The sequence below is a fragment of the Vipera berus genome (genome assembly GCF_964194415.1).
Source record: "Vipera berus genome assembly, chromosome: 2".
Classification (NCBI taxonomy): domain Eukaryota; kingdom Metazoa; phylum Chordata; class Lepidosauria; order Squamata; family Viperidae; genus Vipera; species Vipera berus.
The window spans coordinates 169,804,966-169,819,699 of record NC_138203.1 but is presented as its reverse complement, the minus strand read 5'-3'; the positions used below and the strand labels follow the sequence as shown (position 1 = coordinate 169,819,699).

The 14,734-nt window shown below is 41.6% G+C and overlaps 1 protein-coding gene across 1 annotated transcript in view; it reads right to left on the bottom strand.

The window, feature by feature from the left end:
* MYO15B (myosin XVB) overlaps window positions 1-14,734 on the bottom strand; it is a gene marked incomplete at its 5' end in the record, with an annotated part of 103,420 nt that overhangs the window by 53,031 nt on the left and 35,655 nt on the right. The window contains one exon of the mRNA XM_081319007.1: window positions 3,667-3,724. Coding sequence (XP_081175133.1) covers window positions 3,667-3,724 — 58 coding nt within the window. The remainder of the gene's footprint in view (window positions 1-3,666; window positions 3,725-14,734) is intronic.

The window sequence follows — 14,734 nt, the reverse complement described above, 5'->3', positions numbered from 1 at the left end:
ATGTCTCTAGCTCCCTCTTATGGCCGTTGGAAAAACAGCGTTGGCCAATCATCACACATTTAAAGTGATACAATACAGTTTCTATTACAACAATACAGTCATAGTTTATATATATTGCCAACCCATCCAGTTAGGCCATAGTCATCTACCTAACACAGATCAAGCTGAGAAAGGTTGTATTACACAGTGATGTTTCCAAATTCCTTTTGGTCGTCAAAATGTTATCTGGCTGAGCTAGAATTCTTATTAGCTTTGTCCTGTTCATTCTTGCAGGGTCACCATTTTGCTTAACAGCGTCACATGCTTATAGATGCTAATTATTTCAGAGGATTTTTTTTTTCCAGCCAAGGAACTTTGCCCACTGACTTTGCCCACAAAATTATTTTTCCCCAATCCAACAGTAACTGAAGTCCAAATTAAATGGGCTTTATAGATGACTGCTACAAAATATGAAGAGGCTGCTCACGCACTCAATGATATTTTGGTGAACAAGGTTTCCATGTAATTGCATAAAATCCTTGGCTTACAACCATTTGTTTAATGAGCATTCAACACCATTCATTACACCTTTACTGAATAAAATGGCTTATGATCGGACATTGTACTTATGACTGTTAACATTTTACATGGTCATGTGATCAAAATATGTGCACTTGGCATATATTTATGATAGTTGCAGCATCTAGGGGTCATGTGATCACTACAGGCAGCCTTTCCAGATGATATCAAACAAGCCAAATTAATGAGGGTAAACTGGATTCACTTAACAACCGTGTTATTCACTTACTACAGGGGTCTTCAAACTTGGCAACTTTAAGACTTGTGGATTTCAACTCCCAGAATTCCTCAGCCAGCCCTTGCTGGCTGAGGAATTCTGGGACCTGAAGTCCACAAATCTTAAAGTTGCCAAGTTTGAAGACCCCTGACTTAGCAACTGCAGTGATTCACTTAACAAATGTGACAAAAAGGGTTATAAAATCAGGGGTGATTCACTTTACAATTGCTTGGAGAGGGAAATTCTGGCCACAGTTGTGATCATAAGCTGAGGACTATCTACTGTGATTTTTACTATTTCATCGCAACTTATGAGTTCGGGAACAACTGCAGTGTATATGATGAATAATATTTCAGTTCCCTAGAGAGAAAGATATGTCCTGTAATGTTGGCTGTTTCCTGCTGTGGCTTTCTTTAAGAAATTGCTCTTGTTTATCCATTTCTGTATATGGATCTGCAAATGTTTACCATTTAAAACTCAGAAAACAACCCTGCAATGGGAGGGGCATAGGGAATGTTGGTTTTGGCTGGCCATCTGCCTCTGTTTTTACTCTTCTCTCACATGTCCATTTTGCAGTGGGAGAGAGACAACTAGCCAAAATCTAGGACAACAACAAAACTATTCCTGAGAGCAATAGGAAGAAAGGAAGAAGATGCTACAGCTCTTTGGCTTCAAGGAGCAAGGAGACAGGATGAGGCAAGAGCGCCCCCCAGTGGAAAATCACCATCATGTATCTCCAAGGGGGATGCTGAAAAACTGCCTTCGGACTTTACTCCCTCTGGCCTCTGGAGCATAAACAGAGGTGAGGTAATTGATTGCCATTTCCTCATAATTTTTGTGAAATAAATTGATCTATAAAAGGTGTATAGATATTCTTCTTTCCCCCTTTAATGCTTCCTAGGGCTTAATAATGATTTACAATAGTATTTGTGAGAAGTGCCAAAGAAGATTATTGTATCAAGGAATTATCCCTAGAGAACAATGCTTGAGATATTATCTGCAAAAGGTCTGATGCTCCATAGATCCTTTTCCCCAGTTCAGAATCAGTGTGTGGACTGGAGGCAATATTTTGTATAGGATAGCATTATATTTCAAAGGTGTGCTTATTCATGCACAGCATCCAACATAAGAGTGAAAAACCAGATGCCCAAACTGTGACTGTCTTTGCATGACCTATGTGCATATACATGTCTTGATATGTTTAAGCTTAAGAAGAGCAAGCAGTATTCCAGGTGTGATTTCAACATTAGAAATGAAGTATTAGAGACTGCTTTTGAAAAAGTTAACATTTCTTTTAAGTCAAGTTTATCCCCCAGAGACTGACTGATTGACTGACTGACTGACTGACTTACTTATGATTTGTTTGCTACCTATCTTGTTGCAAGGCACCTCCAGGCAGCTTACAATTTTGGCAGCAGTTTGTTATTATCTGGTTCCAGGATGTTTTTCAACGTCCCAGTCTAGCCTATAGTCTTGAAATTCTCCCATGGTCATGCCATCTAAATATTAACAAAGTCCCACTATTCTTAGTTCCCAAGCTTAAACAAGGTGTCCAAGTGCTGAGACATGAAGACATATTAAGTATTTGCTAAAAAGCTGGTTTTAGTCTGTGGAATTTGAATGTAGAACAAACACTTTTAAAAGAATAGATGTTGCATTAAACAAGCCATCACTGTATACATGTTGGTTAGGTGTCATTTAGTCAGGCTTGATTTTGGTGACTTTAGGGACAAATGCTCACCACTCTAACCTGCCACTAGAAATAATTCATAGTCCCAATAAAGGAGAGTATTTGTAGCTCAGGGTTGAAATGAAGGGTCCTTGGTGCTCTCCGAGCTTGGTTGTTTTCTGGCAGACATTTCATTATCTGATGATGTTACCTAGTTTGGATAATGAAATGTTTGCAAGAAAACAATCAAGCTCAGAGACCACCAAGGACCCCTCAATGCATAGCCCCTCCAAAGGCATTCCGATGATTTGTTTGACATCATATCTGTTCTTCTGTTTCTATCTTCTTTCCAATGCACAATAATTTTTCCTAGTGATCTGCTGGCAATACTTCACAAACATCTGTGAGTTTGTGGTTGTTGATCACAAAAGCATCTACTCCTTTTTGGGATCCAAAATGGATTGATTGTTCTCCTTGAAATCCACAGTATACTTAATTATCATCTCCACATTTATAATCCAATGTTTATTTTCTTGCTCTCATCTTTTCTCAGAGTAAAGATTTCATGAGTCACATATTATTACTAGAAATATCATTGTTTTAATCATTCCACTGAGATCCTTCATGTCCTTGTCTAAGTTTGTCATTGTCTTCTATAGGATTAAGTTCCTTCTTATTTCTCTAGTAGGCTCTTCATCTTTATTCTTGAACCAAGAAAACCAAAACTATCAGTTTAACACCTTCACAATCAATTGTAAATTCACCACTGTATACGGTAGGTAGTCCTTAACTAATAGCTGTTAATCACAGTTCAAATTTACCACAGCCTTGGAACAAGTGACTTACAACCTGCACTTGCACCTATCACTGTCACACATCCCCATGGTCATGTGACTGCAATCTGGGCACCTGGCAACCAGTTTTCATTTACAACTGGTCACACATTGAATACACATGTATCTTGGGGATTGTCAAATTAAGTCCAACCTTTAAATACTTTTCTAAATTTAAAATGTACTGTAATATCAGAAATCACATTATCAAATAAAAATAACCTCACTTGGATCTGAAGTACTTAGAAAATATTCAAGCAGTTGGAGAACTGCAGGAAAGTACTGGGGGATCTTTAGCTTTATTTTAAACCTGTTCTTTGGAAGTGAACTGAAAACTTTCTGCAGGTGAAGGACACGGTCTTAATTCAAATGCAAGGCATTCTACTCACCCTGAGCCAAGCGGAGGAGAGCTGCAAGCTCAGCAGGAATTTCGAGCCGTCGGACATCCTAAGGGGAAGAAATAGCAACAAGGGCACTTTGTTGGTTTAATTCCTTTCCTCATGTAAAATGCAGTTCATTTGATTAAATTAAAAAAAACTAAAACCCTCGCTTTTGTAATAAGCATATATAAATAAATCATAAATCCGATTCATGGGGAAACCATTAACAATATTTTTTTTAAAAAAATCATCAACTATTAGGCAATAGTTTGCTGGCATGATGCAGAGAATTGTGTATGTATTCTTAAAGAAAGGAGGAAAAAAGGCACCTGCCTTACGAGATTTATTTTTGTAAGTTGCCAAATGTCCCAGAAAAAGCTTCAGTCAATTTAGCTTCTTCTAATAACTGCTTTTTTCCTGCTTACTTACTGAATTTTCCATATATTTTGGATTCGTGGCTCATAAAACTTTTTTTTAGCGATTTAAAGTTATTTTTACAATCCTAAGCCACGATGTTGACAGTTGCAACATTCGGCATCATGTGAGCTGTTGAGAGAACAGGTTCCTGTTATAATCCAGCCCCACAGATGGTAGACTGCTGATCAGATCAATTGATCACTTCTAAATTGAAGCAGTGTAAGCAGAGGTGGATCTGAGCTGTCTCTACTGCATTATGTGTTAGTGATGTTTTTATCTCTATTTCTATCACAGAAAGGATGCAAACAGGAGATAGTGCCTTATAGACCAAAGCACCTGAAGGCAGGACAAGAAGCAATGGATGGAAACTAATTAAGGAGAGAACCAACCTAAAACTAAGGAGAAATTTCCTGACACTTGAATAATTAGTTGGTGGAATGACTTGCTCCAAAAGTTGTGGGTGCTCTAAAACTGGAGGTTTTTAAGAGGAGACTGGACAACCATTTGTCTGGAATGATACAGGGTTTCCTTCTTTATTTATTTTATTTTTATTTATTTTTATTCCATTTATATCCCGCCCTTCTCCGAAGACTCAGGGCGGCTTACAAGCTTAGCAGTAGCCTTCATTCTACGTATATGCCTGCTTATTAGGGCTTTCGCCCCCCCCCCCAGCGGCATTATTACAAAGTCAGCTTAATTGCCCCCAACAATCTGGGTCCTAATTTTACCTACCTCGGAAGGATGGAAGGCTGAGTCAACCTTGAGCCTGGTGGGATGCGAACCTGCACTAATTGCAGGCAGCTGGTGTTACTTAAGGAGGCATTAGCCCACTGCTCCACCAAGGCTCTTTCTATGTGTCTTGAGCAGGGGTTTGGACTAGAAGGCTTCCAAGACTTCCAACTCCGTTATTCTGTTACCTTCTCGTTGCTCTTGTAAGGAGTGAAAATGGCTGTCTAATTAAAGCTTACTTGGGTTGCTCTGCTTAAAGCAGTCTTTATCTTCCTGTTAAATACTAAAGACATTACAAATCCATTCACAAATCAAATCAGGGTACAATGACTAATATGCAACTTAGTACAGAGCATGTTAATTCATACTGTTGGCACCGTAAAGCTGTAAAATACATTCCATTTCCTTGTGGCTACACACGGCTAAGAGAGCCACCAGAATAGAAACCAGGAAATGGTGTGTTCTAGCCCTGCTTTAGGCACAAAGCTAGCTGGGTGACCAGATCCTCCCTCTCCGCTCTAGGAAGAAGCCAATGGCAAAATTTTTGCAAGGAAACTGCAGGGACTAGCACAGGAAGTCACCAGAAGTCAAAAAGGCACGCGCGTGTACACACACACACACACAAACACACACACTGCTAATAATTGCTCAAGGGAAGAATATTTTATTGCATCAGTTCAACACAACACTTGCTGGAATGATACAATGATCGTCTGAAATAACTTGCCAGCTCTTAGAACAAGAGTTCTGCTGACATGCTTCTCACTCATCAGCACGTATGTTATTGCATTCTGCAATAATTGCAGGGTGGTTTTTTTTCAATCCCATTTATATCCCGCCCTTCTCCGAAGACTCAGGGCGGCTTACAATCTAAAGCACAAATCAATGTGCTTAGCAATAGCCTTCATTCTATGTATATGCCTGCTTATTAGGGCTTTCGGGGGGGGGGCAGGCGGCATTATTACAAAGTCAGCTTATTGCCCCCAACAATCTGGGTCCTCATTTTGAATGCCAAGGGCATTTCCAAGGATAGTGCACTTCAGTAATTCAAGTGCAAGGTGATCAGAGTATGAACTATTGTCAAAGCATCTTACTCCCAAAACAGCTGCATTTGTCAATGTTATGTTACATTAATCTGTGGGCAAGTCATGTCAAGATATCTTATCCAACATAAAATCGATCCACTCAGAAAGTCTGCAATGAAAGGGAACAACCATGGATTAAAGCCTTGGCTCTTTCTATGTGTCTTGATATTTTATACATATACAAAGGAGCGAGGCTTCAATATGTGGTTGTGTCCACCAGTTGGACAAACCCCTTGCACAAGCAGTAAATTACTAAACTACTCCTACAAGAAAAATTAATGAGGAATAGGATATACTATATACTATAGTATGCCATACTATAACAACATAAACATATATTTGTTTCTATCCTTTGTGTTTTTAAACAATAATCTACAGAGCTTAAGATCAAAATCTGATTATTACAATTATGATAAGAGTTTTCCACAAGAACATTTAATTGACAGAAAATCTCTTAAAATTCAGATTTTAGTACTTTGGCTAATCTCCAAAGTTACTTAACAGAGAGTGGATAAAGTATTTTGGAAGTGGGCCCTAAACTCAGCCTAACAGTTTGGAAAGTAAAAAAGACAATTTAGAGCCTCCAGTCCACCTCTCCCTGAGGGCATCTACCCATTCTGCCATTTTGCCAGATAGTCTATAAAACATACATGTTCCGGGTCCCTTCCCTTAAATATTGCCATGTAGAGGGACCTAGGAAATGTTTCTTTTCCATGACAGCCTTGGGATACTCCACCCCTAAAGATCTAACAGACCCCCATGCCCTCCTTGCCTTCTAGACACTCTTGAATTGCTGGCTCATCCCTTAAGGCCTGGGATCAGATGAAGTCAGAGCTGGGAGGTAATGGCACTGGCTTCGTTGAAGGAGAGTGGTTGTGGGGCCAGGTTTTTATTTCCGCCCTTGGGTGGTTTGTTTTTTTTTGCTTTTATTGTTTTATATTTAATTGTATATAATTGTTGTGAGCCACCTTGAACTGTGTTTTTAACGGATGGCCATACAAGTCAAACAAATAATTGTCTTTGCATGCTAAGTACCATCATGCATAGAAATTGGAAGAGAGAGAGAGAGAGAGAGAGAGAGAGAGAGAGAGAGAGAGAGAGAGAGAGAGAGAGAGAGAGAGAGAGAGAGAATGTTTGCTCTTCGGCAGATGATCCAGCAATGCACAATAATAAATGTATGCATGTAGAGTTTTGGGTGTTGTCTGATGACATCCTGTACTTTATGAACTTAACCTACCATTTCCAGGCAACTCCTGCTCCCTTCAGTACTTTTGATCAGTGCCTTGTTTCTCTGCTTTCTGTCTTCAGACCTCTGCAACAAGGAGAGTTAAACAAAAAACAGTATGCATGATCAAGCTAGACTCTTTCAAAAAAAATCATAGCATTATGAAAAAGAGAAATAAACTCTTTGTTTTTTGTAAATTATATAGATTTATATTGCAGCATATACATTTATTCCAATTTCCATAACCTTATTTCCTCTCTTCCCTCACCCTGGCTTGTCTTCCAAATTGCTTTTACTTTCACAATTAGCAATGTGTGCACTCTTACTTTAGTACTGTTGTGACAATGCTGTATGTATACATCCACCACCCTTATCCATAGAATTTTAATCCACATACAAATAAATCTTCCTAGCAACATCTTTATTCATTAAAAGCGAGCACCCAGTTCAAAAAAGAAGTGGATCTCTTCCTCAAAGACTGTTCAGGGGGAAAGTGTAACAGGAATAGGAGCTACCATCAGCTGGATTGTATGCTTGAGTTGACATTTGATGCAGGAGGGGTGAACTTTTGGTCCTATAGATGAATTGCTGAATTCCAGCTCCCAATAGCCCAATAGGGCTAGCATGGCCGTGGGACTGTGGTCCCAAGAATAACTCAGTCCAATATATTCTAATCCTTCTCACTGAAGTAAAGCTAGACTGGAACAATACTCTACTTTATGGTAATTTCTGTAAACCTGAACTATAATGTTTTGCTTCCTCCCCCTTATACTTAATTTAGAAGGCTAAGCATGATTTAAAGATCATTTGGACATATTAAAGTGATTCTTACTGTAGCCATTCTAGGTTCAGGTTCACATGGAAGCCTGAACAAAGTTATGGTTGCTTTAATTAGTAACAAGGACTGCTATGTTTGGGTAAAATCAGTGCTGGGATTCAAATATGTGAACAGCCAGTTCTCTGTGTGGATGCTGCTTCCAGAAGTCCATTCTGGGCCTGGGCAACAAAAAATTAGCTATCAGTTTTGTTATGTACTGGGCTCATAGTAATACCACGTGGGTTGCTGGAGCTAACGGCTCTCCAGCAACCCAGACTACAAGTCTCCAGCGCTGCAATTGGCTATCCCTAGGCAGCAATGGTTGCTTCAAACTGATTGGCTGCTGCCTAGGGGATAGACTATATATTGCGGCTAGTTGCAGCCATTTGCTCAGTACAGATTCTGCATGAAATAAAATATGAGTTTCCCTGTACTCAGCTACCTCGTCTTCATTCCTGCGCCAAAAACCCCGCTATTTAACACTGGAGATGAGGGCGGGATCCTGCTCACTAAAAAAGAGTCGAAGTCTGGAGGGAAAAGGCATTTCCCCCTCCCCCTCTCAAGGTCGGCTAGCAAGCTACGCGACCTTGTGCTCAGTGGACTCATTCCCTGAGCCTGGAAAGCAGGATTCGGAAAGAAACGCAGGAACCAGCAAAGAAAGAATGCCGAAGGTCGGGAAACTTTGAGAATTTGACGTGAAGCACCCGGAGGAATGGCCATCATATTTATCCCAGGTAGAGAACTACCTCAGGGCTAATCAGATCGCGGAAGAAGGACTGAAGGCCGCAACGCTACTCTGTGTGTGCAGCCCAGCAACCTTTGATTTGGCTGAGAACCTTTTCGCGCTGACACCGATTGAAGCAGTCTCCTACGCAGACCTCAAAAAGAAGCTAACCGGACATTTTCAGCCCAAGATGTCTGAAATGGCTTGGCGGTTCAAGTTCGATCAAAGAGTGCAGCAACCTGGTGAATCAGCTTCAGAGTTCATAGCGGCCCTGAGGCAGGCCACACGCCTTTGCAAATTTTCAAATTTAGAAGAGTGACTACGAGACCGGCTCGTCTGCAGCCTACGGGACAGAACGCTTCAGCAGAGACTCTTTGCTAGACCAAACTTAACGTTTTTTGAAGCACAAGACGAAGTGATGGCCGACGAAGCCACCGAGGGCGCAGTTCAAACAGTACAGCCCACCAAAACAACAAAGTTTGTAGAAACTGTCCACCTTGAGGACACCAAATGCACCGATGAATCGTCTGAGAAAGAAGAGCCTGAAATCAACAGACTCCAAAAGCAACCCAACGCACAACACCACAACAGCCAGCAGCAAGAGGACAATTACAAGGCAGTTCTCTTACTGAGATGTAAGGGGTGCGGTGGCAACCATTTTCGTGCCAATTGCAGATTCTGATCAGCCACGTGCAGAACTTGCGGAAGGACAGGCCACATTGCAGTGGTTTGCAGAGCCCAACAGAGAGACCGGCCACCCAAACTGTTTGGTTCGAATTGACGAGGACTCAGAGTGGTTAACACTAACGAGTTTATTGAATACACAAAGTCAACTGTCAACTGTCAAATGTTGCAACCTTATATAGAGACAGCGATTGAACGGTAACCAATAGGAACAGTCTCTTTTCCCGCTCCTTGGTTGTGGCGTCCAATGAGTGCACCTTATTTTCCCGCTTTTACCCTTGCAAATCTGCACCGTGTTTGCAATCTCTTCCATGGCTTATTGCTAACTATTTACATAACTATTTACATACACAACACAAACACCAGTCAGAAGAACTGACTAGGAGAGGTACTGGGGCCCAGGGTCCAGTTAGTGTGGGGTTTTTCAGAAGCTGTAGAAGCGTGTTCCGCACTGGGGCTCGACGCCCCCTCAAACCCAAACTTAAGCTCATGGTAGAGCTACAAGGAGTTCCATGTAAGATGGAATTGGACTCTGGCTCTGCAGTCTCAATTATTTCTCAAGACACTTTTAACTTCGTGTGTAAGCGCAGTAACAATTGGGCCAAACTAAGACCCTCAGATATAATCCTAACTGATTTTCAAAATGCTCACGTTAAAGTTAAGGGAGAAGCCACTTTGATGGTAAAATTTAAGGGGTTTGGGGGGCACCTGGATGTAATAGTAGTAGGAGGCCAGAGAACGAGTCTCATTGGACTCGATTGGTTGATGCCTTAGGTATTCAGATTGCTGGTATAAACTGCAGACCTCGCGTCAGTATGCGAGGACTATGCAGATGTTTTTGATTCAACCCTAGGAACATACACAAGCCCGCCTATCTCATTTAAGATAGATCCCAACGTAGTTCCAATCAGAGTTAAGCCTCGTAGGGTCCCCTTTGCCTTTAAACATAAAATTGATTCAGAAATTGATAAGCTTGTAGAACAGAGCGTATTATAGCCTGTTGATGGTGGGGAGTGGGAAACTCCTATAGTCACTCCATTTAAAGCCAATGGGGAAATTCGCATTTGCACTGACTATAAATGCACTCTAAATAAACCCCTCAAGCAACACGCTTACCCAGTCCCAGTAGTCAACCACATTTTAGCCCCCTTGCAAGGGGGTACTATTTTTGCTAAACTTGATTTAGCACAGGCCTATCAGCAATTGCCGGTTGATGAGGCCACAGCAGCGGCTCAGATGATTGTGACTCACAGGGGGGCTTTCAAAGTTAAACGCTTACAGTTTAGTCTTGCACCGGGCTTTTTCCAGGGAATCATGGAGCGTACACTTAAGGGTATTCAGGGCATCTGCCCTTATTTTGATGATGTTCTCATTGCAGGGAAATCCTCAGAACTGTTAGTCAGTAGGCTCAGGCCTGTTTTGCAGAGGCTTCACGAAGCAGGCCTCAAATTTAAAAAAGCAAGTGTAGTATTGGGGTTCCTTCAACAGAATTCCTGGGTTTCCGAATTGATGCTAACGGCATTCACCCTGCTGATTCTAAAGTGAAGGCCATTAAAATGGCTCCTAGGCCCAAATCCAAAGGAGAGCTACAAGCATTCTTGGGCCGCCTAAACTTCTACCACACATTTCTACCTCATAAGGCCGCACTAGCAGAGCCCCTTCACAGGCTTCCTAGATAAGAAAGCTCCATGGAAATGGACTAACTTACATGAAAAAAGTTTCCAGGACTTAAAAGCACTATTGTCAGAAAAGTCCACTGTAACTCATTACAAAGAGTCTAAACCACTATGTCTTGCATGTGATGCATCTTCCTATGGGGTGGGGGCAGTTTTAAGCCACATAGAAAAAAATGGAACACAGGTTCCTATAGCATTTTACTCAAGGACATTGTCCTCTGCTGAGCTCAACTATGCTCAGATTAACAAAGAGGCCCTAGCCATCGTTGCTGGAATTTAAAAAAATCCATGACTATTTATATGGCAGGGACTTCATGGTCTTTACAGACCACAAACCTCTGTTGGGACTTTTCACAACAGACAAACAAACCCCCCCCCCCATACTTTCTCCAAGAATGCTGACATGGTCTATTTTTTATCTGCATACACTTTTAAATTGATTCACAAACTGGGCAAAGAAATGGACCATGCTGATGGCCTCAGCAGACTACCACTGCCACTAATGGAACCAGATCTGGCTCCAGCTGCTAGAATACTGTCCATATAGGACATACTTGAATTTCCCCTCCATACAGGGGACATTGCTGCTGAAACTGCCACAGATAAAATACTTAGTAGAGTATTGTCATGGGTATACATGGGCTGGTTGGATAAAAGCCCAGGTTCTGAATTTCAGAACTGTTTTGTCAGAAGGCATGAGTTATCTGCCCACAAGGGGTGCATTTTATGGGGAAACAATAATTCCCACTTCCCTAAGAAACAGGGTTTTACAGTCATTACATGAAGGCCATCCAGGCATTGTCAGAAAGAAAGCTTTAGCTAGAAGCTACCTTTGGTGGCCTGGCCTTGATAAGGACATTGAGGCACAAGTCCATGGTTGTTATACATGCCAGCAATCTAGGCCTGAAATGCCACAGGCTCCAATTCACAGGTGGGAGGAAACGCACACTCCATGGTCTAGGATTCACATAGACTACGCTGGGCCCTTTCAGGGACAACTCTTCCTTATAGTAGTGGATAGCCACTCCAAATGGCTGGAAGTAATTCCAGTTCCTAACATGACTACTGCTAGGACCATCCAGGTGCTGAGAAAACACTTTGCCACACATGGGTTGCCAGATGTCTTAGTTTCAGACAATGGGGCTCAATTCACTGCTGCTGAATTTCAGGTCTTCATAACTGAGGTGGAACCAGAGGGAGAAGTGGGGAGTCCTGGAATGCAACATGGATCCCCTGAAAGAGCAAGCCATCCAAACTTCAGCAACCGTTGCGCCTACTCTGCTGATCAGTCTGACTCTGGGGTGGGCCAACCTGGAGAGGCCAGCCAGAGAGTATCTAATCCCCCTGACTCAGGAGCACAAAGGGGCACAAATCTACCCAGCCCACTGGGTAAGCTGGTAGACCACAAAGTGATTGGGACTCTGAGACGTTCCACTAGGGCACACAAGCCTCCATCACATCTTGCAGATTACGTTTGAGCTATAATATTGTTGTATTGCTGTATGCCACTATACTACAGAAACTAGTGCTATGTTTGGAAGGCAGAATTTATCTGCTACTGTTCTGATCCACCAATAGTCCTTACACAGTTGTCACAAAATGCTTATGACCCCAAATCATTAATTTGCCTAATTTTGAGGAGGGAATTTTAAATCGCTGTTAAATCGCCTGCAAGGTTTCTAAGAATGAAATGTGTGTTAAAACTTTTCAGGCTAACACAACAACTATCTACCTACTTGATTTACAAAATACAACCTTAAAAATGATTGTCCATCAAAGCTAGCCTCCTGTCTCCTACAATATCTGGTATATGAAGCTCCTGGAAGTTTTAAATGCTCAAAGTATATATACATACATATATACATATACATATACATATACATATACATATACATATACATATACAGATACAGATACAGATACAGATACAGATACAGATACAGATACAGATACACACACACACACACACACACACACACACACATATGGGACATGGTGGCTCAGTGGGTTAGGACGCTGAGCTTGTTGATCAGATGGTTGGCAGTTTGGCGGGTTGAATCCTGAGTGCCGCGTAACAGAGTGAGCGCCTGTTACTCATCCCAGCTTCTGCCAACCTAGCAGTTCGAAAGCACGTAAAAATGCAAGTAGAAAAATAGGGACCACTATGGTGGGAAGGTAACAGCGTTCCGTGCGCCTTTGGCGTCTAGTCATGCCGGCCACATGACCACGGAGATGTCCTCGGACAAGTGCTGGCTCTTCGGCTTTGAAATGGAGATGAGCACCGGCCCCTAGAGTTGGAAACGGCTAGCATGCATGTGCGGGGGAACGTTTACCTTTACCTTTACACACACACACACACACACATACCTATACAGAATACTTTGCTCATTACCATTAAATCCCAAGCTCTGTTTATTCACTAGTAACTGAATTAACATAATATTATAAATGATGTATGTAACTGCAACTGCCAGTTTAACTCAGAAGCGGTATTCATTTCATCTGTCTCCTCTACTATTCAAGCACCTGAAGAGGATGACTGAAAATATTTTAACTAGTTCTGGAAAAGACGCATCGTGTTTCTTTTTCCTCCAAAGAGTGATGGATTGAACTACAATAATCAGCTCCTCCCTGGCTTTGTCTTTTCTGTTTATAAACCCATGTTCCCCAAAGGTACTTACCAGTTTTGCTGTTAAGTGATATATTGAGTATTTTTCCTCTTCTTCCCCACAGCCTGGTTTTTGAGTGGCAGTTAACAGATACAACTAGCTGCCTGGTTAAGACTTAAAAGAGTGCTAAAGTCCACCCAACGCAGTATCAATAGGAGGAAAATGAACAGGGAGGGCCTGCGACGCTAATAGTGAACTTTGAGACCTTTTATTGTAATTCTCCCATAAAAATCTCTATGTCATACACTAAACACAGAGGGTAGGGATGGGGAAGTAAAGGGTAGAACTTTGCTTTTTTCCTAGCACAGAATCACAGGGAGCCATTAAAAGAGGGAAGAATAGATGCAGAACACACACCTAGGCTAGGAACTGAAGTTAAAACTCCAGAACAAGCTAGGCCTGCAGTGGACATTTTCTTGGGACCTTTTCTGGCAATTATTGCATTTTGTTTAATTATATCCATATATTAACTGATCAATGGAAGAACAGATTCTTCCTTCCCCATGCCCTCCCCTGTTTACTTTGGGGAGTGGGGGGCGGGAATCCCTGAACAGACTGTGAAAGGGATTCATAAAAGAGAGAAATCTGAAAGAAAAATCCACTCACATAATACGGTATGTAATTTAATGCCACAGCTTTGAATTATACAATATTACCTGAGAATATCAGTCAATTTTTGCCAGGTCTCTCTCTCTCTCTCTCTCTCTCTCTCTCTCTCTCTCTCTCTCTCTCTCTCTCTCTCTCTCTCTCTCTCTCTCTCTCTCTCCCTCCCTCCCTCCCTCCCTCCCTCCCTCTCTCTCTCTCTCTCTCTCTCTCTCTTTTAAAAATTAATTTTGTACACTTCCTGACTCCCAGTGACTTTTACTAGAAGTAGTCATCTCAAGGGAAAAGGGAAATAAAGATTGGTTTCTTATGCTAACTTTGCACTTTTGCCCCATGTATCAGGTGTGCACCTTTGATATAAACCAAGGTTCTCTATACTTGATTAAAAGCCCAAAGTAACAGAATCACAGTTCAGAAGTTTCATTTAGCATACAACTTCCCAAGAAGC